The sequence below is a fragment of the Chlamydotis macqueenii genome, chromosome 2 (assembly GCF_036417535.1).
Source record: "Chlamydotis macqueenii isolate bChlMac1 chromosome 2, bChlMac1.mat, whole genome shotgun sequence".
NCBI classification, from domain to species: domain Eukaryota; kingdom Metazoa; phylum Chordata; class Aves; order Otidiformes; family Otididae; genus Chlamydotis; species Chlamydotis macqueenii.
In genome coordinates this window covers 122,193,718-122,221,574 of record NC_141557.1, presented here as the reverse complement: position 1 = coordinate 122,221,574, position 27,857 = coordinate 122,193,718, and the positions used below count along the sequence as shown (strand labels likewise).

General features: G+C 37.2%; 2 protein-coding genes across 3 annotated transcripts in view; one reads left to right on the top strand and one right to left on the bottom strand.

Annotated features, from left to right (window-relative positions):
- Window positions 1–27,857, top strand: part of LOC104474368 (DGAT1/2-independent enzyme synthesizing storage lipids) — a 688,180-nt gene that overhangs the window by 302,686 nt on the left and 357,637 nt on the right. The window lies entirely within an intron of this gene.
- RP1 (RP1 axonemal microtubule associated) overlaps window positions 4,332–27,857 on the bottom strand; it is a 181,203-nt gene continuing 157,677 nt past the window's right edge. Inside the window, 11 exon segments of the mRNA XM_086742338.1 lie at window positions 4,332–4,401; window positions 7,697–7,772; window positions 10,373–10,451; window positions 12,026–12,311; window positions 12,594–12,672; window positions 14,888–14,963; window positions 15,097–15,251; window positions 19,756–19,978; window positions 20,526–20,704; window positions 21,010–21,069; window positions 22,722–22,929. Coding sequence (XP_086598464.1) covers window positions 4,332–4,401; window positions 7,697–7,772; window positions 10,373–10,451; window positions 12,026–12,311; window positions 12,594–12,672; window positions 14,888–14,963; window positions 15,097–15,251; window positions 19,756–19,978; window positions 20,526–20,704; window positions 21,010–21,069; window positions 22,722–22,929 — 1,491 coding nt within the window.

Genomic DNA, 27,857 nt, shown 5'->3' with positions numbered 1-27,857 from the left:
GAAGGATTTTCCTCCCAATGAAGCCAATATTTCAGCAAATTAATGTAGGCACTGATCAGAAATACATTGGTAAATCGGTACACTGTTTAATATATATATTATATATCAAGTATAAACAGATATTGCTTGGTTGCTTTAACTTAAGGTTATTTATAGGCTTACATGTAGATTCACATAGAAACATTTTCAAACTGTAAACTTACCTTTAAAACAGAAAAGAAGCATGAATCAAGTATTTCCATATGTTAGCGTGCTTTTACAGTTACAAAGTGTACTCTGAAATGTTCCCAGGTTTCAGAAATTGCTTTGCTTTATAGCATTCTGATACTGATATGTGCATTTTGTATGCTTAAATCTCTTTTCTGTAGTGTGTGAAGGTTCGTGTGAAAATGCCAACAAATATGCACCCCACCACATGAGATCTGGAAAAGAAAATTCAGTGTAACAAGGCTCTTAGGTGCACCCTTAGCTTTAAGTAGACTATAAATCAAATTTAGTGGGACTGTTGATATACATACAGTTTAGGCATATACTTACATTTCACGCTGTAGCTTCTTGTATTATATTTGCAGAATGTCTAAACATTAGAAACATGTAAATACATTCAACTGTACACAATAAACAAATTGATAAATAAATAAATAAATAAATTCCAGGTTTATGCAGTCAGAATGCTTGAGAACAGCCCCACCTTGATGACAGCATCCTGACTTTAATACATGTATGAAAGAAGAAATGATTTCTCAGAATTTTTGAAAGATTTAACTCAGGTTTTCTTAAATTTGCATTTATTATTTAGAAACGATGTCAGTTACCTTTCATGTTGCTTCATAGTATGTATTTTAAAATGTAATCAAAGGTAGACATAAATATATAACGAACAGTAGCGGAAGACCTAGACATATGGGAAGACATCACAGGAAGCGGCCTTGTACAATGCTGACAGCTCTTTCTCTGCCATTCTGCGTGCAGAAACCAACTAACAACCAAGCACATCACATTTTACAATAGCTGGGAAAAGCTTTTATGGAATGCTTAAGGGGATATTAACATGCCCATTGACACTGATTTTAAGATGTAATTAAGAATTTTCAAAAGTTTGAAGAAGAAAATGAAAAGTCCCATTTTCTTTTCTCTTTTTGCTTCACCTGTTTAAAATTAATTAAAGGCAAGCAAAAGAATTGTAAAACAAAGATTCAGCCACAGCATAAAAAGTTATGGCACTGCTTTGCACTGCTCAGTACAGAGGATTTTATGGACTTTTCCAGACTACTGCCTTTCTTCATGGAGAAGAAGTCCAAGGGACCATTTTAAATTGATGTGTGAGCAGAGGATGTTTTGTATTTGCAAAGACATTTATAAATATTAAGAACCCACAAGGACTAGGTGGTATTCCTCTGCGACGTCTAAAGGAACTCAAAGGAGCACTTGGTACTTCCTTTTTTTCTCATTCCGTTTCTACAGCTGACACACTACAGGACGGATAGATGCAATATGACTACTCCTAAGTGCTTAAGAAGAGGGAATCCTTTCTTTTGTATGATGAGTTTCTTGAAGTTGCTTGGAGAATATTAAATGGTCCAATGAGCCAATGGTTACATTTTTTTTTCAAATCCTTAATATCATCAGCACAAGAAACTTGAGACACTTAAGGGCTGAAACTTGTCACCTAGATCAACCTGTAAATATATATAGAAGCAGACCAGGAGAAGTGGATAAGGGAAAAAGATAGAATTAACTGATACTGGACCCTTAATGGACACTTTCAGACTCTGTTATATCCAAGAGTCTATGTTATGATCTTCAGGGTCTATATTTTGGCATCTAGCTCCAGCTCAAGGCTTTCCCTGCAGTGCAAAATTATTTTTTCTTGCATAATAATAATAAGAATAGCAAAATCCTGTAGCCACTGCCCTCTCACACTGATCTTCAAGGACAGGATGCAGCAGGGAGAGACAGCAGAAGTGAAACCCTTCTCTCCACCACAGCCTTGCCTCTTCCAGCTGATTGAGTTATCTCACTGCTCCTCCCAAGGCTCCCATAAGTGCCAGATGCCACGTTTCTTGTTTGACCCAGGCTATCTCTTTTCTACACTACATCTCTGTTCCCCGTGGAAGCGTCAGTGGTGTCAGTATCTGCCCAGGCTCTCCATAGGCAGGGCAGGCTGCTGGGAGCAAAAAAGCAAGGCAGCAACCTTGCTGTGCAGCAACAGCAGAGTGCACACGAGGTGGCACCTCTGTCATGTCTCTGTCTTTGGCCAGCAATTTTGTCCGAAAATTGTCCCGCTTGCAAGGCACTGAGATTAAGTGACTTCTGTGCCAAACACAGCAGACATCACTGCATACCATGTGGAAGAGGCAAGTGCGCGGTCTGGCACGAGTCACAAGCTAAATATGCTAACTGGCATGTCTTCCAAGCACGACCTGAGAAGGGGGTTCTTAAAGGATTTCAGGTTATCTTATCAAAGTGTAATCCCCTGGTAATACGTGCTGCAAGCACCCGTGATGCTCTTCAAATGAAGCCCTCCACTGTGGTGGTCCTGTTAGTGAAAGGGTTGAGCTGTTTACATGGCTCTGGATCCAGGGAAGTGTATCCAAAACCTGATTTGTACACTGCATAAGTAGAGAAAATAATTTTCAAATATGGAAGGCAGCTGCTGAAGGAGGGTATTCACTGTTAGTAATGAAAAACAGATAAGGAAGACATTATTTACACTTGATAAATCGGAAATGGCATGAAAGAGAGCTAGTATTACAAACTATTAATGAAAGACATAATAATGAAACAAATCACATCATAGATCACAATGAAGTGATTCAGTGTAATGAATACTGATACTAAGTAAGTGAACTGTGCGCTCTGGGGATACAATCTCAGATCCATTCCAGTGTTCCTGGTAGCAGTGTAAGCAAAAAGAGCACTTTTAGAAGAAATTTACTCTGTTTCATTGCTCACTCTGATCACATCTGCACCATACATTAGCTCTCCCTTTGATGACGTATAAGGTAGATAAAAATGAAACTGCCTGCCAAGACCCATTATATGTGTTTATTATTTGTGTCAAAGTAACAAATGAAATCTCATCACCCATGCAGATATCGGCCAACATTCCTCCTTTCACAGAATAATGTGAGTAAATAAACATTAAACATATTAAAAAGACAGCCAGACAATGTTTTGTCAGCACAGATTAGAAATTGATTTAATTATTGTAATTATAGAAAGCACATTGCTGCTACGGAACATGGTAGTGCCTTGAGGGTGAAATAGGTCTAAAATTCAGATCTTCATACAGATTTCAAATTTTGAAGGGACTGAAGGTGGAGCCTTTGATTAAACAGAGGGATGCTTTATGTAACTTACATACAATACTTGTATTCTGATCACAGACATGAAACTTCAGGTGGTGTGCAACTCATTATTTCATTTCAGACTCATCTGTATTCTAAACCCTTTCTGAGTCAATTCTGGCAATATCAAAGCTTACCAAACCAAACCTTAATTTGTGCATTTATAGCTAAATATGTTTCTATTTATTGTGTATTTAAAAAAAAATATATATATATTTTTTAAGTAAAGGCATTCACACATATAGCACTGGAAAGCCACTTAGATGGCTAAGAATGGGCGCTGCAGAAGTCATCAAGCTGAGCAGGGAGCTGCCTAAGCCTGCCAGTAAGCTACTGCAATGTTACTGATAAAAGCCTCTCTTAGGAGACCCTTTGGATCTAAAGGTTCTCAGCTGAGGTTCTGGCTCAGCTACAAGATTTTACAATCAAATGTCAGGGGGAGGCTTACTGGCATAAGGTGAACTCCTGAATAACAAATTCTTTATTACTCTCTGTTATGGTATTATAGAAAAAGGAAGCAATATATGGTAAGGCTGAAGAGTTGCACAGTTTGTTTGGAAAATTATTTTGAAAAAATTCAATTTTAATAAATGTTGAAATTGATCAAATTAATCAAATTAATAAACACTGACAGATTTGACCAAGGAGCTAAATTTAACTTACCCACAAATAATTACTGAAACAAAAAAATATTTAAGTATGTTACTACAAATGTCTTCCATTATGATCGCTCAGATCAAGTCCACAGACCCATGTTACAGATTTAAATGTCTGTTTTCTAAATTTCAGTCATGCAAAGATTTTTAACATCTCTAATAGGATTGGAATGCAGTGTTCACATTAGACATATTTAATTTACTGTGATGTTTTTAATGCATTGTTTTGACATTCCTTCACAGTAATTACAATACGTTTCAGAATTATAAAATACAAGTAAATCAAATCAGCGCAAATTTGGAGAAGCAACACACTCAGAAAACATCAGAAATCAAGCAGCTATGGATAAAGTTGCACTACTGTGCGGCCATCACTTTCATCCTCAGCAAGCCACCTGAAGGGAAAAACATAAAAACTTGTCAGAGATACAGCATATATAAAACTTAACAAATAGACAAATCATGAGAGCCTGCTTCTGCACCTTTGGATTTCTACAAGAGTTTTAGCATTGGTTTATAGACAACCAGTAACCAGCCTGAAGAAAATAGTGATTTTTTTTTTTTAGTATCCATATAAGCATTATTTTAAAGTGTAATTAACTTTATAAATACATTTATGAAATATACATTCATTTTATTTCTTAGTCATGTAAGTGACAAGTAGATTGTTTCACTGAATGGCATAAAATCAGGATAATTTAGAGTAATGAAGTCTGTTCTGTGATAGCAGGTTATTGTCTATGTATTCCATTCCAAGTACTGTTCATTTCTTATATCGCCTTTCTGGCTCACAAAATACTGAGTTCTATGGTGACCTGATCCCTGCTCCATAAAAGCCTATGGAGGTTTCACTATTGACTGTATGGGAAATAGACCTGAGTCCAAAGCTCAGGTAGATTGATGTTAACTGGAACCACAGAGGCAATAATATTAATTTCCAATGAAAGTTTAAAAGCTTCTAACACTTTTGCAAGGCTTGTGACAGACTAACTGATGTGATGTCTACTATGGAGCTAGCACAGGAGGGATTTCCAGCTGGTATAGCGTTAATGTAGCTCACATTAGAAGTTGCACCACTGAACAGCTGGGAGATACGGCTGAAGCTGAAGAGTTCCAGCCTGATACACAACTAATCTTGGCAGATAAAATTGCTCATGGAAATCTCACAGCCAAGGAAAGGTATGACAATGTAAGCTAGACAACAGACATTTAAATTAGTTAGTAAAGGATGCCCACCTCCTTTCAGGTTTCTCAGAGACTAATATCTTTTAGAGACAGCATTTGTATCAGGAGTCTTTACTTTGTGAGAGAATGAACCCATTCCCCATTTCCACAATGGGCTATGAGATGAGAAGCTCCATGTCTGAGCTGGAACAGGGACATGAACTTACAGTTTCATGTATCTGAGGAATGCCCCATAGCCTCTGGGTCATTGAGTACTCTGGAGTGGACCTCCTAAACTCTTCTACTGAAATCCTTCTATTTTAAGTAGGTATACGTTAAGGTAAGGACATGACTCTAAACCACCAAGGTCTCAGTTAAATGTTCTAATCAGCAGTCTGTAGAAGCAATCTGTGTCAGTCACTCCCCTACATCAACGATGTGATTCAAGTTCTTGCTACAAATGGGTCTCTTACATACATTTGTGTTTTTACCATAAGACTTTAAATAAAACTGGAAAAAAAAATCTCTGGAAAAAATGTTTTTTTGCAAGCTATCTTTTTCAAGAATCTTCGTCTGGTGTGGTCTGAGAACTTTTACAAGCAAAAGAGGTGGAGTGACATCAGCTGAAAATCCCATCATGGATTGTGTTGTGCACCTGAGTGATATTGTCATCTAAGGACTTTTGCTCATGCCTACTAATCTAAATTCAGATATCTAGAAGATTAGATAGTACCTGAGCATGTGTTTGGAAGAAGATTAATGAAGGGAAGTTTAATGTTGTTGGAAGAAGTTTAATGTTGTTAAGTTTGGTAACAGCTACACATTCTCATGACTTTATAGAATCATAGAATAGTTTGCGTTTTTGAACACTTCTAGGGATGGGGCATTCACAACTTCTCTGGGCAACCTGCTCCACCACCCTTACAGTAAAGAATTTCTTCCTTATGTCTAATCTAAACCTACCCTCTTTCAATTTAAAGCCATTACCCCTTGTCCTATCACTATATGCCCTTGTAAAAAGTTCCCTCCATACCTTTCCTGTAGGCCCTGTTTAGGTACTCTAAGGTCTCCCCAGAGCCTTCTCCTCCAGGATGAACAGCCCCAACTCTCTCAGCCTGTCCTCATAGGAGAGGTGCTCCAGCCCTCTGATCGTCTTCATGGCCTTCCTCTGGACTCACTCCAACAGGTTCACATCCTTCTTATGTTGGGGGCTCCAGACCTGGACATAGTACTGCAGGTGGGGTCTCATGAGAGTGGAGTAGAGGGGGCGAATCACCTCCCTCAACCTGCTGGCCACACATCTTTTTGATGCAGCCCAGGATGCGGTTGGCTTTCTGGGATGCAAGCACACACTGTTGGCTCATGTTAAGCTTTTCATCAACCAACACCCTCAAGTCTTTCTCCTCAGAGCTGCTCTCAATCTATTCTCCAGCCTCAGTCCTCTACTTAGACGATAGAGTCCAACTGACTATTCAAGAACTAAAAAAAAAATGTTGCTTTTTTGGGTTCAAGATTGGGATATGGCTTCAATGAATTGTCAAGTTTACAGAAACATTTCAGGGAAGGATAACATTAAATATTCTTGGCTACCATTTCTGTTTTCAGACCACCAGGCAACATCCCTTTTTCTAGCTATAGGGAACTTGCAAGTTTTCACACTTTTCTGTTTTCCAGATGCATTAAAAACCTATTTTACACTTAGAAAGACATGAATGTGTTTTCTTCTGTTGTTTACTCTGAAATGCTTTAAGCTGTAAACTGTATACTGTAGTGAACAGTCATTCCAAATACATTTTTCAATTTAATTTCCACCTTCTGAAGGTGTATTTCTTCAGTTTAATGCAGACCAAAGTGAATCTTCTTTTCGTACATTAGAAGCTCTTTACCCTAGCACTTCTTTGTCCAAATAAATGTCTAAATTTAGATCATTATCCTCTTACATGACATTGTAAGGTTTCTTTTATCTTTACCCCATTTGCTGAATATATCTTAGACCCATACTAAGCAGACGTTGAAACAGAAGGATTTTAATGTTGCTTTTGCACAATAAAATAAAAAATCATTACTTTTTCTCCAGATTTGTACCTATTCTGTCACATCCTACCATCTTCCCACCATCCCATATTTCTGATTCCCTCCTATGCCTGTTTGCATACGCATGATGTGCTCATCAGAGCTACATATGCACTAGTACTTGTGTAATGGTTCACCCGACAGATTCTGCTTCTTGAAAATGGCATACTAATATCTTCTCTTGGCAAAGGTACCAAACTGTGTCTCTTCCTTCTACAGTCATCCAGTTTTAATAACCTGGAAAAAATATAGTGTCTTCCTCTAAATATTCTTCTAATGAATTAGCTTGAAATTGACCAAAGGCTTCAAAAGTTACTGGAGAAAGGACTGATAGGAACACAGAATGGTTAAAAAATTATTGCTGTTTTAGGAAACCAGAAGAGAAAGGATTGCTACTAATTCTTTTTAAAAGAAAACAACACCTACAGAGTGACGATTAACTGATCTACTGACCTGTTACAGCTGAAGCAATATGCTGAATTCCTAGATGCATCTGTGATTTCTACTTTTTCCAGAAACCAGCCACTTGCTGTAGAAGGAAAAAAACCCAAATTTAATATAATCAAAACACAAGTAAAGCATAAGAAGGGTTTCTGATTTCATTTCCAAACCCTGTGTGGTTCAGCACTTCGAAGTGTATTCAATATCAATAATAAAACTGAAATGTAGATAATTCAAATTACCACTAACTTCCCTCAGTTTTACAAAGAAGATCTTTGATGCTTTTGACAGAAAATATAAAGGAAGATTTTTATTACAACTTAACTCATTTTTCCACATTGAACAGAACAGGCAGTAAGACAAATGAAACAGAGTGCATGGTAATATTGAATACATTCCTGAAATCTCAATTTGCCCTTTTTGGTACTGTGAAGTACACCCTGGTGGGCTTTGATTTTCAGTGTCCACCAAACAATAAAAACAGATAGACTTTATCTGTTGCATACAGATAACTTCTTTAATGATAACCCAATCCCTTAAACAACAGGAAAACAGAAAATTTATTACTCCTTTCTAATGAATATATTTATATTTATATAAACTAAGCGGTGAATCTGACTGCTGCTCGTACCCATATTTCTTCAGCATAGTGATTCAGAAAGCATTTCCATCTAGGCCAACACTCATATCTGTTTTAGCTTTAAGAATGTATTTAATATCTACTATAATCTCCTGGTTTGCTGTGTGAAAAATACCTTAATTATTGTGCTATAGAATTTTATTTCATAGAATATTAAAATATTAAGATTTTAAAATTAAAACTTTGTTACAGAAATACAACATTTGTGCTGGCATCTTTACTCATGTTTGGCAATGCAAATACTTAATGACAACAGTTTAAAACTAATTAGGTTCATAGTGCTAGTAGCTGAAAACCTTTTGGTATTCTTTGCATGTCCTAGAGAGAAAATACTCTGTCCTAACAAATTATTTTGGTTTTCAAATATTTGGACAAAGTGCTAAGTAGGCTAAAACCAACACAAATATTTGTAAGTAGGATAAAAATATAATATAAAAATATTTGCAAATTGTAGCAATTTAGATAAAACATAAAGGCATAGCAATGTTTCTCACTTTTCATGGACATTTTCAAGCAATTAGCTAATATAACTAAGCCATAAAGGTGTCTACATTTTTCATCTTCAATTCACAGGAGTCATTTATTGATATTGTGAAGTACTTTTGGAACTCCTTTAATGAAATCTTGTGAATGGTTTAATATATCACAGACTCTACTTGGAATATATGACCTTTCATGAAATCTCTGTAATTCAGAGTCAAGATTATCGGCAATAAAAATTTACAGACTCTCAAATTTACACGGCACTTTACAAACTAATATAAAGGCCTGTTTGTTCTCTTGAAAAGTTTTAAATCTAATACTTTATTGACAGAACTCCAACAGTCCTCACTGAAATCTCCAGGTATGGAGAAATCTAGAGGCAGCTAGGAAAGATTAGCAAACAGATTAAACATTTCAAAGAGGTGTTACATTTGAGGATGCTTATGAGGATTACAGTTTATATCACAAAAGACACTTGGAGATAATTTCAGGGAAAAATTTAGAGGAAGGTAGTCATGGATGTAAGATGAATCAACACACACCAGCTGTGCTAGGAAAGCAGTATTAGCAGCTATGTGATGTTGATCAGGACACAGAGAGAAATAATAATCATGTTGTTGATAGTCTGGAGCTCAGGAAATAAAAGTTCAATCTGTACTTCCCCTGCAGATTTCTGTGCAGCTCTCAGAGTGCTAAAAGTCTGCCAGTGTGGAATTGCCTTCCCAGATCAGCTTTAAGTTGAATTGTGTGCATGTACAGCAGCTAACACAAATAAGATGAAAGTCAGTAGGAAGACTCTATTTATTATAGGTATTTCAACAGTTTGGTTTTTCTTCTTTTTGAGTTTTCAATATGGTAACATGTACAACACGACTGGGTAGATTAAAGAAAAAAAAACAAACTGTTCAACTTTTGCCTAAATAGGAGCTGCTATTTGCAGAATTCTGCTTGGTTCACCCTAGATATGATAAACCATTGCCACCTTAGAGTGGCTCATACACTTAGATAAATCAGGTTTTATTAAAGCTAAACCTATTTCTTTCAGATAGGTTAAGCTGTACATTGCCTGCAAATTCCATGTATATATTTGTACATCTCTATCAGGGCAAGACCTGATGCACACTAGTGTTCTCCTCAGTTTAGCTTTCACAAGAAGAAAAGCCATATGTGTGTCAGAGGGAGCTACAGCATACTTTGACCAGAGACCCAAACTTGCCTAAACATTACTTAGATAATGGTCAAAACACAGAAAGTCTAGCCTGCAGCTGGAAAATTTAACCCTGTGTTATTTAAGACATCTAATAGGAGTTTTGGCTGAGCAATGTTTGAAGGATAAAACCTTCTGAGGTTTATGCTAACTAGATCTCTGTCAGAAAAAGAAATTCAAGGTAAAGTCAAGGGAAATGTGATAGAGGGGGTGTAAGCAAGAGCAAACTGACCTCATTTGTATACAGATTTGTATTAGCTAGCTCTAGCAGTAGCATGACTTCAAAAACCGTTCCAAATGTCAGGCAGATCTTTAAGCAGATTTTTACAAGGCTAATGAATGCACGCTGTATACTCACCAAATCCTTTCCCATCGTGACCAATTTCAATTGAACGCAGGCTTCCTAATTTTTTTGTCTTAATCTTGAATGTATCAACCTTTAATATTAAAATGCAGTTATTAAAATAATATACCAATGGCTGGAAACGTATATATTTGTTTAAGTCAGTTCTGAGACTAATTCAAATGTAGTAATACCAACTCAAAATGAGTGGCTGACACCTGATGTGGTTTATTTTCCTTACTAAAGAACTGTGGTATAGATCCTCTCCTAATGGGTCTCAGTTTAAACATGAAAGGTCAGTTCTCAGCTTATAGTAGGACAATCCCTACCTCCTTCCTGACTTTCATATATGAGAAAAATAGTTTTGCTTTCTTACGAATTCTCAACAGATACAGACTTCTAAACTGTTTTCAGTATACGATACATAAACATACATTCAAGAACATAAAAGGCTTTTACTCCATGTACCAGTTTCTCTCTCAAATATTATATATTTAATGTAAAGTATTACCTTGTTTCATATTACTGATGTTTTTAAAATTACATCTTTTTTCAGAAGACATTTGGCATCACTGGCAACTCATTGACTTAGCTGGATTGCTAACAGGATTTCTATGTATCTACTCTTCTTTTTCAGAGAGCAATGACATCTCCTGTGTAGTACTAGGCAAAAGGAAGTACTATTCTAGACACTTTCTTACTTGCTCCTTGAGCCTATAGCTAACTAGATTTATTAACCTTCTTGATATGGAAGACAATATATGGGTAAAGATCTTTTAGAAGATATCTACAGACATCCTGGCTGAAGAAAGTCGGACCAACTGAAAGTAAAAAGATATTTAATACTGCTGGAGATAATGAGGTAGATCTCATAAGGAAGATATCTTAACTGGAGTTTTAATTATTCAGTCATTACCTTTCAAGAAATCCACAGGAGAAAGATATGGAAAATATATTTATTTCTTGCTACATAAGGGTAACCATTATACTCTGGAGCAAATGGGGCAATGGAGCAATTGGAGCAATGGAGCAATTCCTTTGCCGGAGTAATATGTTCATTAAAATAGGAGAACATTCTGCTGAAATACTAGGACATCATGCAGAGAATCAGCATTCTTATGCAAATATATCTGTATCTGAATTAGGGGTCTCTGAATAGCCTAAAGCATGATGGATATCGGAATCAGGTTGACGTGCATGGTTCCATTTTATCTGGTTTATAGGCTTATATATTCAGTGAGGCTTATAGTATCAGTTTCCATGGCAAAGTAAAATGATGGGATGTAAGTGACTGATGCGTTCTCAAGCACAATATTCAAAGTTTGTGCAACAGCAAGGGATATTGGCCATATATACGCACATGCACAGGCGATGCATGTTGTGCATTTCAGGACAAGGAAATGCATAATTAGGCAGATGAGTGGATGCAATATGATGATGTGTTTGGGATTAAGAGACAGAAGAGCAACAGAGTTAGCTAGATATGATAGAAGTGTCCCTTGGTTACTCTGGTGAAAAAGCAAAACACAGAGATAGCTGAGACTATATCTCATCTAGTGATGTGGTAAACAGGATAAATGCCTTAAGTTCCATAAATATCTTGCATAGATTTAAAGTTTACTTTCCCAGTCCAGAAGTGGACACATCCTATAAAATCTGTGTACTCACCTTTCCTCTTTCAAAGGGGTCCTGATGCTCCAGTGACTGAGACAGTTGAAATACCTCAGATTTGTCCTCATTCCCAAATAAAACAATATGCACATTGGCATCAGTTCCTGCTCCCCTTTTGTCACCTGTGTATACTTTAATAGTATACTCTGTCAGATTTCTTGCTTGACTTCCTTCTTTATATAAGTTGTTATCTATGTCACTCTTTTGTTTGTCTCCTCTAATAACAAAAGATACTGGGATTTCTGTCTGTATTTCTGGCTTATTTGCATCCAAAGAAAATGCTCTGAAAAACAAAACAGCATATGTTTTTGTGGTAAGTAAATCATATGTCAAGTAAAAAAAAATCCTGTGAATTTATGTGAAACACTTGAAGATGGACTTATTTTTAAAATATCCATTGACTGAACCACTCTGTGACAGTCATTTTAATTCAATGCCTGCTCAGTGTTTTCAACTATTATACTATAAAATGACTAAAAAATCATAGAACAGTTTGGGTTGGAAGGGACCTTTAAAGGTCATCTAGCCCAACCCCCCTTGACTAGCTTTACATAATCATACTTACTCATTCACTTCAAATACATAGATAGGATGCTCCTTTACAGCTTCTTTCAAATGCAATTTTTTAATGTGCAGTTTGCAGTCTACAAAGAAGGAAATAAAGTCTAGTGAAAATGTTATACTGTATGTCAAGGAATCAGGTACAGTCTGTTATTGATATAATAGTGTCATTCCTACTATATTAAAACATAACTTATTAATTCATTTATGAATTCGAACAATTTGACTTAAAAATCATGGAATCATCATAACATTCCTTATTTTGTTCCTACTTGAAACCTCAACTTAGAAATACAGGAGTAAGCATTTTCTTTGTCTTGGCGAAGCAAAGGAGTGTTGTCCTCACCGTCCTTGGACAACCATGCAGAAAAGATTCAGCATGATTCAAGCAGGCACATTTGAGGAGGAAGAGCAGAAATACATATCTGGTGCTTCTTCCTCAGTGACTGGTTGACAAGAGGGTTGGAGCTCCATTCCACATGCAGCACAAAAAGGATCTTGCTAGATGGCAGGTATGAAGGAAGTTCAGCAGCTTACTGTATACCTCTGCTGTTTGAGAAAGATTGCTCTCTGACTTACACTTCCTTTTGAATTTTCTGCTGGGAGCTTCAGCTACATGCTGTCTATAACAGTGACCTGAATCTCTTGCCACTAATTAGTCATGAAGACTATTCATTTTCCCTTCTCTTCTATGATTTGTCCCTCCAGTCCTATTCAGCAAACTGCATCCCAATGTCTTCTACTACTGTCCAAGTCCATTTAATTATATCAATAGGAGTCTGTTGCTAGGCTCAGGCTCCTGGTGAGGAATCCAGGATACCATGTCATATTCATGACCTGCCTGAACTGTGCATGGAGAGAGTCAGAAGCTTCAGGATGGAATCTCAAACCACCTGACCTTAAAAAAATGCTCAGATATTGGAAGAAGCATAAGTGCATTACAGCAACACCCTGCCTGGGCTGAGCAGTACTGCAGGGTATATCTGACTGTACAATAAAGAGCTTTTGTGTTTGGAGATTTTTGCTTCAAAGTCTTGATCCAAATTAGTCTCAGTCCAAACAAGTCTAGATACAATATGGGCACCCTTACTCATCTAAAGTGCTTTATCATCTAAGTCCTTCGGAAGAAATGGGATATACATCTGCCCAATCCTCTCTTTGTAACATACACAGAGACAGTGAGCCCTGAAATCCCTCCTTTGTGAATTATGACTGGAAAAATTTTGCCTGTCGTGCTCTCTGTGGTGCCCTTTGGCAACATGCAATTGCCATATTCAATGACTGTCAGTCTGACAGATGGCCGTAGTTAACTTTCACAACTGAGGCTGTGGGAAACAAAAGTAGCGAGCTCCACGCTTTGCTCCCCAACAGCAGCATGGCAGAGCTGCCCCTCTCCTTCCTTTCCCCTCTGTAGTAACCACAGCTCCACACTGTGCCCCCTTGGAAGTCCCCGGTGGCTGGGGCAGACCGTACTGTGGCGCAGGATGGCAACCAGTACGTACATGCTTACTGCTCAAATGTCTTTGATGTCTATACAGATTTTACTGATTTGGTTGAAATTGGGTGGTGAGTCTAAAAGGTTATTATGAGGAGCCAACAGATGGATAAACAAAAAAGACAGATAAAGTGCAAACATAGACCCCTTGTTTTCCTAGAAAACTGTCTGAAAATAGTTAACTGTAATACACAGTAAGTAATTATTTGCAATTATATAGCAAATTTTATTAAAGGACTTAAAAAAAATTTACAATCAATTCTTTGAATATTCCTTAGTAGCTTGGTAGCCATCCTACAGATGAGGCAAAGAGGAGTTAAAGTTATTATTTTAATGAAATTCAGTGACAAAACTGCTGATGGCCTACTAGGGGTAAAATCCCCCTCCAAATGTCACACGGAGGAAACAGAACACCTGGGGAAAACAATGAAAATAACTGAATTGCAGAAGAACAATCACACAATACCCATTCCTTACATGAGTTATAATTATTCTCCTAAATCACTTATTAATAGATCATGTATTAATAGCAGAATATAATTATTCATCTTAATCTTCTGGTTTTCTTTCTTGTATGCAAAGGAATAGTTTACTTTCTTGATGCAATAATGATATAGCCTTTAGATCCAAGGATTTTAATGTGTCAAAATGTAGGATTTTGCTTTATAAAATATTACCTTTTAGCAAAAATAGCCAAAGAAATCAATGAGGATTTAACTCTAGCAGTGATTTAATTGCCTTTAACAGAAGGCTAGCTGTGTGATTCACATCACTGACTTTAGAGAGCAGCAAAAGTACTTTACCTGTTCTACTGCTGATCAAAAGAACAACTTTGACCATTTCTCCCAAATCAACAGCATCCACGATAACTAGAAATGACTAAAATAAAATTATTCAGTATTACAATATTAAAATTATATTATTTAATTATATAGGAAGACTAAAAAATAATATAAAATAGGTACATTAATAGATTAAAGGATAAATTTTAAAGTACTTTAAGACAGAGTACCTCGTTGTCCTCTTCCTGGTGGACACTCTGCAATGACCAGAGAAGGGATCTGTCCCCTGTGTCACCATGAGTACCATATATACACGCAGTCATATGCACTAAATTTCTCTCACTCAAAATATTTCTAGAAAACACTGTTAGATGATATGTAATCACTGCAATATCAAGCAGAAAGAGATCCTGTTAAGACTGTGTCACAACCTTGCATGGCTATTTGACAACATAGCAATGTGTGATTAGATGTAACTAAAAATGAAAACACTTGAAAATGATAGTAAAAATTCAAATTATTTTCAGTTTTTTCCTTAATTTTGTCCTGTGATTATAAACACTGGTGAGGCTGACAACTTTTACATAAGATTAGAGAAAAGCAAGCCTGTACTTTATGCTGTTTGTAGCAGTAGCAAATTATCGAAAGATTACCACAGTTAGTTGCCTTTTTCTTTTTAATGGCAAATGCCTAACAGCTAAAATCTTAATAAGTCTCAGACTCATTGATCACTTTTGAGATCTTTGCAAAGACTAACTTTGGCTAGGGAGACAAGTCCTTCAGACTTCATCATCTAAAAGATGGAGAGAGAAGCTCCTCATTTGTGATTCAGAGCACCTAAGTTGCTGCTTTGAAATTCACTATGATGGAGCACATCCACTGGCTATAGAGGGAGCCCAGGAGGACAAGTCCATTTCAGCTGAGGTTATCACCCATGAATTTGTGCTGTTTGTGATTTATGCAATGGTTATAGTTATTTAATTGAAGACAAGATGACAACATCTGAATACCTTTAAAAGTAAACACATACACAGAGCATCTGTTTATATTAATTTACATTTTACTCCTAGAAGCAAATGATGTGACAGTTCTGACTATCTACCTCTTTTAATCATCTACCTATCGTCTCCTTTTTATTCCTGTAGGCACTCTAGTAGAAGGGGATGAATCTTGACCTTGCAGAAGACTTCTGTAGAATGCAGCTTAGAGTTTAGATCAGTGTCCCATACAGGACTGTGTATAAAGACTACCTGCATCCTTTGGAAGTCAAGAACACAAAGTCCAGATAAAGCAGCTAACAAGTTGTTATTATCAGCTTTCAGATCTAATGATCAAGTAAAATACTGAGTTCAGTACAAGAACCAGCTCTGTTCTATGGGCTTTGCCTGCTTCCCCAGCCTCAGCAACAGGAGAGAGAGAGAGCAGATCCCTGTTGCATGCCTATTGTAGTTGAGCAGGTGGAAATGGAAAGAAATGGAAAGAAATCCCTAGTGCCAGAAAGGTGTTGAGTTTTACTTATAAAGGTAAAACTCAGTAAAAGCCTAAGTGGTAGAGCATACAGCTAAGTTTAAAGTGGAAATAAAAAACTGATGCTGCCTAAGGAACAACAAATCATGGCTGGTAAGATAGAAAAGATTAAATTCAAGGACTGTATGGAATATGGTGGGTGGTGTTCCAACCAAGATGAAGAATCAGGAGAGGAAACAATCTATTTGGTCAGGGATGCAATGCAGTAAGTGGGTCACCATGCTGAAGAAAGAAATCTGTGCAGTGCTATTTTTGGCTATACCTCTGATTTCCTAAGTTACTTTTTATTTCACTTGACCTCTGTTTTGTCACAGTCTGCCAGACCTGAAACTTCAGAAGTGAGGCTGGGACAGTCCAAAATAAGAGGGAAAGGATTGCATTCGGAAGGCTTATTTCTTGGATCACTGTGTCGAGAGCAGCAAGAGTGGGACTGCCCCACAAGGGTGGACAAGACAGGAGCTAATCATGATCCCGGTGCAGGCAGTGCTCTCACTCACCAGTGAAAAGTCCTGCAGCATCTGCGTGTGGCAGGTAGAACTGTCAGTAGTCCCAGATGCAGCAAACAATGAAAAAGATTTGGGATCCATCCTGGTGGCTGAGATGGGAGCAGCAGGAGAAAGGGCCAGAGACAGGACTGAAAAAAAGGCTACAACATAGGTCTTAGGTCCATCCAGAAGACAAGCTTAGAGAGAGGACTAGAGACAGACCACATCTGACATAGCTCAGGCATGATTTTAAATGGATGTCCTATGCCCATTATGGGTGGAGGTTCCAGGTGAGTCTGGCCAAGGCAGGTAAGATCTATTGTCTTATCATGGCCCTGACACACTGGAGTGAACTTTGATCAGATGAACTTTGGATCAGATTATACAGTGGATAGAAGTGGCAGAGTACATTGCACAAAGCAGGACAATTGAAGGAGACTAGTGTGGGCAAGGGAAGAGGGCTAAAATGCTTAAATGGTGGTCTTTGTTCAGGTAGTGGAATCAGGCCATCACAGGGCAAATATGGGCAAGTAAGCTTTTATTTCTGTAGTGTACTGAATAGATTGGAGAGGGGAAAGATAAAGCAATATCTGAAAAGTTACATACAATAAGGATAACATATGAATGTTACAGCTCCATTAATCTTACAAAATTCTAATTATTTCAAAATCTCAGTGTGTTTTATGGCTCTGTGTTAACTTTGTGGAAATAATTAGCTATTTGAAAGTAACAGAATATATTTCTATTTCACCCTTTCACTATTTAAGTGATTTGCCTTAAAAGCTACAGTAGTACAAAATTCACCTTCTGTACAGCCCTGTATGTGTGAGAGAGAGAGATCACAGTTTCACCCCTGGGGATTCCTGAGGTGTAAACATCTCAAAGGAACGTACAGGGAAGAGAAACTATTTATGCTTATACTCAGCTGGAGGCCTCTCGCCGTTAATACACCCAAAGGCACACGTGTGCAGAGCCAGATCCCGAGGGTCTGCACTGTATTTTATCAACTGTGTTTTGATGGTTTCAGTTAGCCATTAGCATATGCTTCATCGCAATCCCAAGTACAAAATAAAGAAAGAAAAAAATTACTAAGAGATGAAATATTAAGCTATATCTGAAATTTAACAACACACGACTTCTGGTTAAGGTCATTATGATCAGCTGCTTTCTATTCCAATTAACACAATGTTGGTTTTGCTTTATCTCAGAAAAAGAAAACCAAGGAGAAAATAAATTAGGTTTAGAAAGCTGACAGAAAAGCAGATCTGTTTTGCACAATAAATTGCAAGTAAGTTTGTACACAAAGAAGAGCTTTGAACTTCACATGTGCCACCTGCTGTGGAGCTGCTTAGTGCTCTCTTGGACATAAAATGGCAAAGATTTGGGGGAATATGTTTTTTCACTGTTCTAGTTTTTTTCTTCACTGTGGTTACAAATTCCTCCTTGAAGACTTCTAAGGCATATGTGGAAAGAAATAAATGCAACACAGATGAGCTATTTTGTTTGTTAGTTCTTTTACCTAAACACATAGGTAATATTATATCCTTTTTTGGTGAGTTTTTATCTCTTGATCTCAAAGTATTTTACAAAGAAGGAAAATATTACCAAAATAGATTTCAAAAAAGCAAAGCGTGGGGAAGTGAGTTTTTCACCCATGAGATCAGCAACAGAGCCAGAATCAGAACCAAGGTCATGAGGGATCCGGTTTCACTGCCCATTTATCACCCACACTTCATCTTTCTCTCGCCATTTCTGTGTGCTTGTACATGTACCCTAAATACTTCTGCATGTGACAGTGATCAGTCTTTTGCAAGGGGCACACTCATGTGCTTTATGTTAGTCTGAAGGTCCTCTTTGTTTCAGTCTTGTGCATAGGAGAAGAAAGCCATTAAGCCCTCTTCTGTACCCATACTGTGGAAGTCTTCAAGTGAAAATAACAGCTGTAAGCAATATAAAATCTAAAGCTGAAATACAAAATTTAAGTTTTCAGTTGCAGCCAAAATATGCAAAAAAAAAAACCCTCAACCCTTGTTAATTCCACTGAGATCAGTTGTACACTTACATTTAAAGACATGCAAACTCCTCACTGAAACTGGGCCAACCCGAAGTGTATCAGGGTAGCTCATTTAACACCTACTTCAGCTCCCTTTGGATAAACTGACTCGTTCTTTACCCAGGTAACTATTTTGTTTTTTGCATAAAACTCAGGTATAAATGATTTGAATATTAAGTATCATTATTTGATCTGTTTATTAAATTGAGAATTGTTCTGTCATACAGTGGCATTCAGTAAGCATCACATTAGAGGAATATGGAAGATATGGTGGATTTTAGGTGAAAGATTTTATTTTATTTTGCTTAAAAAAGGTGACATATGTAAGACAATCGTTGAGCTCATTTTAACAGGCATAAATATATGGCGTGTAAGGTAATAAAGCTGATGCTTATATGTAGTTTTGAGCTGTTATTTACTGAGAATCTTTGGAATGTGCAAACAAAAAAAAGTCGCTTAATAGTAAAAGAGCTATAAAAAATTATGTTGTTAATGTCAGTAATATGAGAGGCTGAGGACTCAACAAAGGAGAGTAGAAATATTACAATATTGCAGGACAGGGATATTTCTTATAAACTGTTCTTTGTAGCATATAATAACGGTTCTGTGCAATCAAATGAATATTGCATTTCCCACTTTATGGTACAGAAATTAAGCTGAGTGGATAGTATTTTCCTTCATACATTTTAAATTCTTATCTAGACTCTATGAATCATTAAATAAAGACAATAAAATTTTCTGTTTTGATAAAGGTTTCAATTGTAATATTAGGACGTGTTAACCTCCTGGACCACTCTACTGCTTTGAAGTAGATTTATACCTACCAGAAAGTGTTTCTTTTAATGGCCACTCTACAGGGAATTCAATCCATCTGTCTCCATTAAGAGAAAGAGGAAGTGTTTTATTTATGGTGAGACTAAAGGTATCCAGGGTTGATGTGTTCTGCATTTTAAAGTGATGAAGAGACAACTGAGATATGCTGGTTTCCAAACTCTGGAGACCAAGTCTCACTTTATAAAGTATTCCCAAATCAGATGGTAATTGTATCTAGGAAGCAACAAAACAACATGTTAGCATCCAAATGGAGATATATAGATATTTACATAGCTAGTTTACAGGAAGAGAGGAAGTTTTCTCTAAAGGGGTCAGCACAGACCTAGCCCCATTTACATCACTCTTGGTGCTAAAAGTCCCATTGAGTTCAAAGGCAGCAGGACCAGGTTGACTGTAAACACTTACAGAAATATTAGCTTTATGCTGTAGGGGCATTCATTGCAATTATTCTATCAAATTCAAATTACATACTGCACTGATTTCTAAATGTGAATACTTAATATTAATGCCATTTAAATTGATATGTATTATTAACCATGACTATTTTTTTATAAAAAAAAAGAATATGCTTGATCATTATGAACTTGAGAAAGCGAAAAATCAAAAATTAAAACTGCTGTGCAACTGAAAATTTCAGTTCTGCTTTTCTTGAATATGTAAAGAATAATATCTGCAATATTTACAGCACTACATTATTATTTCTATTTGAAAGGAAACTCAAAGAAAATTTATAAATAGATAAATCTATATATTATTTTACATCATATGTTATTTGGTTCTTAGCCTGATGTTCCACTTTGTTTTCCATGGAAACTGGATTTGACTTGCCGTTGCTTCCATAAAAAACCATAACCAACTTGGATGTATTTTCTGACAACTTTTCAAAGTCTGTTTTTGTTTCTTCTTGATGTTTTGTGAAATAAATCCTCCATCTGCCTTCTGAACAAATAAAATAAGGAAAATAAAAAGGAAAAAAAAAGATTTAAAGGTGTTTCTGTTTTCATATGTTAACCAAAGTACCTGAGATAAAATTCCTAAGACATGTTTTAGTGTACCTGGGGAGCATTAATATATAAGCTCTTTGTCTGGGTGCTGATCAGCTCCCTAAGCCTTTTCTAACTATTACAAAGGGGAAAATATTGTCAAGACTAGCAAGTGTAATGACATATTGTGATGAAAATATTCTAACATTATTATTTCAGAATTGATGAATAAAATAGTTGATGTAATGGCAGAAGCTATACCTGAATTCATTTTCTCTTTTCCTAAAGGCCAGGCAGAAGTGCTCCTCCTCTCCTGAATTTCTAATTAAAAAAAAAGATTGAATACCAAATTAGTACTTTTATAGAGCAGTGTCTAAATTATAATAAATGCTTATATTCATCTCTAGTGAGGCAATTGACTGAGTATTATATCATTTAGGTTAAAGATTTAACTAGGAAGTGTACAATGTGATTTTCTACTTAAGCATCATCTCCTACATATCATCCTATTAAATGAACTGACTGTAAAGCCAGCTCTTTACTATGAAATGGTTGTAACATGAAGATTCAAATATTTTTTATTTTAAAGCATTTCTATTTCATTTATACAATTTATGCTCTGGATGAATCAAAACAAATTGGATGGTTTTAATGCCCATTTTAAGGGTTGATGTTCCTCCCACTGATATCAGCCCTCATTGATTTCAGTGCAATTTTATATAGACCAAACCCACTTGTAAACATTAGGTAGAGGCCTGAACCAAAGATGGAAAGCCTTCTTTTGAGATTACAACCAAGTTTGGATTTGCCAATTATTGTAATAAAAAACTCACAGGTACACTTTCTCCTTCTACCAAATCAATGCATTCTAGTAGAAACAGAAACTTAAAAATTTGAATAAAATCATGATGTATCACCTTAAATACACTAAATATTCCTATATTTTGCTCAGAAAAATCCTAACATAAAATCTAAACCAAAACTGAAATTATTTGCTTTTGCACAAGGTCGTATTCCTCCTTTTCTTTCTGGGTTTCAAATGATCAAAAGTTAGAGATAATAAAGCAGAGGAAATGGATTGCACTGGAATTCTACTAAGTCTCAGTGGGCTATTGCTGGACAAGGACCATCATGCCAATGCCACTATGACAAGCAGAAATGCCCTGGGTGTTAGGAGGAAAAGAACTAGAATATTTTCTGCAATCTAAGGACTCATCTGTATTGTCTATTTAGTTCTCTTAGAGGCAAGATCAGAAGAAATGCCTTAGTCTTAAAGGTACATACTGGGCTTTGGTTGCCTACTCATCTGGTAGGGATGTGCTGTGGTTCCCTCCAAGCTTGCACACCAGACTGTATTTTTATTGAAACCACGGCACAGGGAGGGAGGATGCACATTCCCTTCTTGTCTTGACAGAGTCCAGTCACAGGCAATGGAGTCAAAACTGCTCCTCTGTGGACTGATTACCCACATAGTGTCAGCCAAAAGTATGTCCAGTTTCTGGCAAAAGCTATCCAAACAGTATGGCATAAATAATGTAAACCAGTCTTCTTGAATACAATGGAGCCATTTTCTCCACTGCTTAAACATAGTTTGTCCTACTATTTACCTCACTTTTACTATGCCTGGCAAGTAGCCGACAGAAATATTCGAAGCTTAAAAATTTGTTTGCAAGTGGCAAAGTAGAAGTAAAACTTGGAGAGGCAGCAATTTGTAAAGAGAATAGGCCAAATTTGTTGCCATTAATGCCACTGTAAATCTGGAGTAACAAAGCAGAAATTATCCTCTAGCAAATAGTGGTTATTAAATAGTACTAAAACCCAACAGTGCTCAGACACACTAATTCCCTATGTAATGACAATGGTCTCCTGGAATATTTTAAACCATAACTTGTTTGTAGAAACAAATCACACAGCTGCATTCTGCAGTTTTGAATGAGTTTCTCAGCAAATGATGGTTTGAAGATAATATTGACCTGTGGCATTCAGAGTTACTGAGGCAAATCTTTTTCCATTGCGTCTGTCTTTTAGCCATGTTTGAGCCATAAACAATGTTTGTGTCCCTGCAGCTGCCGACTCTTTCACAATTATCTTCTCCAGAAGCCAGTCAGAGCCTTTCCCTTTTTCAACCACCATCCCTTGCAGAGTCCCAACATCTACTGCTTCCACTTGAAAAACATCCACCTGAAAAATTCAGAATGAAAAGATATATGGGAAACAGAACCATCAAATTAAATTAATAGTGTATTTTGAAATATGAAAGTGAGAGGAAAAATCAGGATTTTTTTTTTCACTAATTCAATAAATATCAACAGAACCACAGATTACAAGTTTAAAGATGCTGAAGTTCTGCATTAAGCACTATTTTCTTTGTGATTCTGCAATTTGCTGCTAAAACACCTCAGTTTCCCCACACAGATCAATCCGTTGCTCATGCTGACTTCCTGAGAGATTTTGCTTCCCAAATTTAACACTTAATGATTTACAGGCATATCATTTTACACTTCTCTTACTCTCAACAAAACAGATCCCGAGGGCTCCCTTTTGAGGAACCAAACGCAGGGAATGAGAAGGGCAGCAGTGAGCATCACAGAACAGTGTTTTATTGTCTTAGGAAGCAATAATAAACTCGGTCCCAGATTTGAATGAATACTTACAGGATTAGTTTTAATAAAATTAATTGAATTTAAGGAAAAATAGTAGATAAAATTCTAAGTTTAAATTAGTCCATCTATTCTCTGTCAGTTACAAAGTCCACAATATTTTTAAAATGTTCAGAACACTGAAGTAAGATCACTAAAGAAAATGGTGAGATGTCAGACATTAAACATTTTCACAATATGTGATTTTGGCTTTTTGTATGTCTTACAGCTACATCCTCAGCTGGAAAACTGAGATTAATTTATTGGCATACAGATGTTCCACATGTTTTGCTTTATTGATTTATGAATTATCATAGAATCATAGAATCATAAAATCATAGAATGGTTTGGGTTGGGAGCAACCTTCAAAGGTCATCTAGTCCAACCCCCCTGCAAGAAGCAGGGACATCTCCAATCAAATCAGGTTGCTCAGAGTCTCATCCAACCTGGCCTTGAATGTTTCCAGGGATGGGGCATCCACCACCTCTCTGGGCAACCTGTGCCAGTGTTCTACAACCCTTAGAGTAAAAATTTTTTTCCTAATATCTAGTATAAATCTACCTCCCTCTATTTTGAAACCATTACCCCTCGTCCTGTCACACCAGGCCCTACTGAACAGTCTTTCCCTATCTTTCCTGTAGGCCCCCTTGAGGTACTGGAAGGCCGCTATAAGGTCTCCCCAGAGCCTCCTCTTCTCCAGGTTGAACAGCCCCAACTCTCTCAGCCTGTCCTCACAGGAGAGGTGCTCCAGCCCTCTTATAATCTTCGTGGCCCTTCTCTGGATCTAAATTATCATCTCATTGCTATTAGGGTTGATAAATGGTAAAATCTAGTGTTATTTGTGGTGGAATTTCCAGCATGATTTATGGAAATAAAGATGGTTTTGAGGGAACTGGATTGCAATAATGATCAAAAACACTCGAGTCCTGAGAAGTCTTCTCAACCTAATTCACTCTGAAGTTGCTTAGCCAGAGCAAGAGGGCAACAATCCTTACTCAAAGGATTATGCAGAGATGAAACAGAAAAAAAAAGCAGTTCTCTTGCTCCATCAGCCACAGGTCTGTGTCTTCCCTGGACAGGTTTCCAGGTGAAAAACTGATGAAAGATTTGTGTTACTAACAAGATCAGCCTGACCAGCTTGCAACTTAATGAGACCCACCATGAATTAAAATACTGAGCTTGAAATTGCAGATAATATATGACCATCTATTTAAAGAAAAAAAAAAAGACTCACCAGAAACAGAAAAATTTCAAACTTTTGTTTTCAGCTCTGGTCTTCATGGATTACCTTTAATTATTCTTTCTAATTTTTCATTAATATATGTACATATGAATGTGTGTGTTTGTGAACTACACCTTTAATAGTTTCCTAAAAATAATCACTAACCTGTCATTGAATTACCCCGTGGTTTCTTCTAGACTGAAAGGTAGTGCTATTCAAAAACTGCTATAGCGCATCATCTAACCGTCGCATCTGCACTGTCACCCCCAGGTTATCGAGTGAAAGGGGAAAATGAGAACCGCAAGCTGAAAATAATTTTAAGGAAAAAGTGTTAAAGAGGCACTTGAATAGCTATACTTCCTTACGATGAGTCAAGGTTATCCACTGCCTAGTGAATTTAGACTGGCAAAAGCATAAGACAGAAATGAAGTTCTCAGGATAATGATGTCTTTCCGCAACAGAGGAAATACATTGAAAGGCCTGCAATTCTAGACGGATTGCAGGACTGCAGGGAAAAAGGCTTCTCTTCACATTTTCCACAGTTGAGTCAAAAAAAGTAATGCTCAGTTTCAACATCACAGTTCTATTTTATTACCTATTGGACTAATTTGATGGTTGACTACCATTAATCTGAACTTTCAATTTAGCTTAACTGTGATATGAGGTTAATCACTAACTTATTCTATCTTTAATTGTATTGGGAAAGTTATAGCGTCATGCTTGAATAAAATAGAATGGTTGTGACACTTATTAAATAAAATGTATTAAAAATGAGTGAAAAACACAGATAAACTCAAGTGAAAAATACAGATGCCTTTCTCTGTGAGTAAAGAAATATTTTAAGTTCTCAAAATGTGAAAATTTATCCTAAAAATTAATTCTTAAGGCTTAATTCTTCTGCAAAGAGAAAGAGAGAGGAATAAAACACATAGAAGACAGGTAAACCTACAGAATATAAAACTTCTCTTTTTCGTTTTCTCTTAGGGAAAAATGTTAACTGTTTCTCAGTTATTACTATCAAATTAGGTTTCAATGGAGAAAAGTCTTAAATTTTGATGATAATACATATTGTCTAATACAGCAGAGTTTATATTGAATTTTCTCAGAATAGTATTAAAACAGTTTGTGTGTATGTACAGCCCACTGAATTTTCTTAACTAACATTATCTGGAGAAACAAAGATACTCTCCAAGACCGAGCAGCTGAGACTGACAATGTGAGAGCCATACGTCCTCTGTGACTCAGAAGAGTTCCCCTAGCAAAACCAGAATTGACACTTTTCATATTTATTGGATAACAAAATAAGCACTGAAAATTTCCTTAAAACCAATCATTCAACAGATCTTTCAGACTATTTAAAGTTTAATTTTTGTTAACACTTTTTCAGATTTTCTTCAAATGTTTCTTTCTATCCTGGGACCCACATTCTGAATATTTCCTTTGAATCTATGACCTGATTTGACTTTATTCAGTACTCTTCAGTGTCAGTGCTGGCAACATATCACTCTCTGCAGCAGCTGCAGTAGCTCTTGTAACAAAAGAAGCTTTTAAACTGTTACTATGCAATATTTACCTTTATAAATGTCAGTCATTTTACAGGCTTAGTATTGAGACTTGATGGCTGGTTAAGGACAATATTCCCAGCAGAACTGAAAATGGCAAGTCAAGACACACCATATGCTTAATTTCATCAACCTGTATGCACAAGCAATTTCCCATACTGCTAATGTTGCTATCATTTTAATAGGCTTTTATTGGAAAAGGAGTTAGAGTGTCTAGATAAAGGACCTTTTCTATTAAGCTTAGCAAACATATTGATTTGCTGCCTGATTATTTTGATCTCACTTGTTAATCTGTAGAAACTCCACTGAAGACAAAAGAGTTCTAGCTAGCACTGGGAGGCAAAATAAAGGCCTCTGTAACACTGAGCCCAAACCAGAATCAGTGTCTGAATATTGCCATAGGAGACAAATATGAAAACTAACTTTTGCTGAGATGTCACCCTTCAGACTATGGTCCCATGGGCTCTTCCAGTTGTGCTGTACCAAACTCCCCCACCCTGTCCCAAATGCTTGTCACATCACTACCTTCTTTTAGAGGGAGATCATCACCTTTTTAGCTGTACCAGCATAACCACACAATCAGATGCTCTCCAGCCAAATATTATCCAGATAGACCAAGTGGAAAAGCTCAAATTATTAACAATATTAATTGCCTAAACTAAATTCAGATTATCTCCAGCCAAATATTATCCAGATAGACCAAGTGGAAAAGCTCAAATTATTAACAATATTAATGGCCTAATCTAAATAAATATTTGGACAGACTGAATGACACTGTGCCAGCAGACTTAAGGGGTGGAAACATTGGGTGGTAAGCAGCTGCGATGACAAGCATTGGTAGCAGTACTGTCTTTGCCCAGCCCTGTGGAAGGATGAACAGTGCATCTGCCTGTGAGCTCAGCATCTTGTAATCTGTGTTCTCTACAAACATGTCTTTAAAAATAGTGTTTTCCATGTGTTCTGGTTTTGTTTAGTGAAGGGGAGGGGCTAAGGTGGTAGCTTCTGTAGGAAACTGCTAGAAGTTGCTCCCCTTCGTTCAGTGGACTCGGCCGGGCCTAGGGCGGACCCGCTGCTCGCCAAGGCCGAGCCAATTGGTAGCAGAATGTTCTCTGATAACACCTTTGCGATAACGTATTTAAGAAGGCGAAAACAGGAAAAAAAAGAGAGAAGATGTGAAGCAGCTGAGCAGGGGCAGAAAGGAAGAGGTGTGAGCCTTGTGGGCCTTGCAGGCCTCACCCTCTGGCCTCCCATCAGGCAGCCGACTGGGCCCAACTCCGCCCGGCCTGGCTGCGAGAAGTGGAGAGGAGATGATAAGTGAACAAGATGTAAAAAGGATCCTGAGAGGTGTCTGCCAGCCTGTTGTGAAGAATTTTTCTTGTGTGAGAAACGGCTGCAGACGCCAAGGTCAGTGAAGAAGGAGGGGGAGGAGTAATGCGGCTCCTGGCCAAGATTCCCCTGTAGCCTGTGGTGTCGACCATGGTGGAGCAGGCTGTCCCCCTGCAGCCCATGGAGGTCCACAGAGGGGGAAAGATTCACCTGCAGCCCGTGGAGGACCCCACACTGGGGGAGGTGGATGCCTGAAGGAGGCTGTGGCCCATGGAGGGCCTGCTGGGGCAGCTGTTTTGGAGGGACTGCACCCCATGGAAGAGATGACCCACACCGGAGCAGTTTCGCAAAGGACCGTGG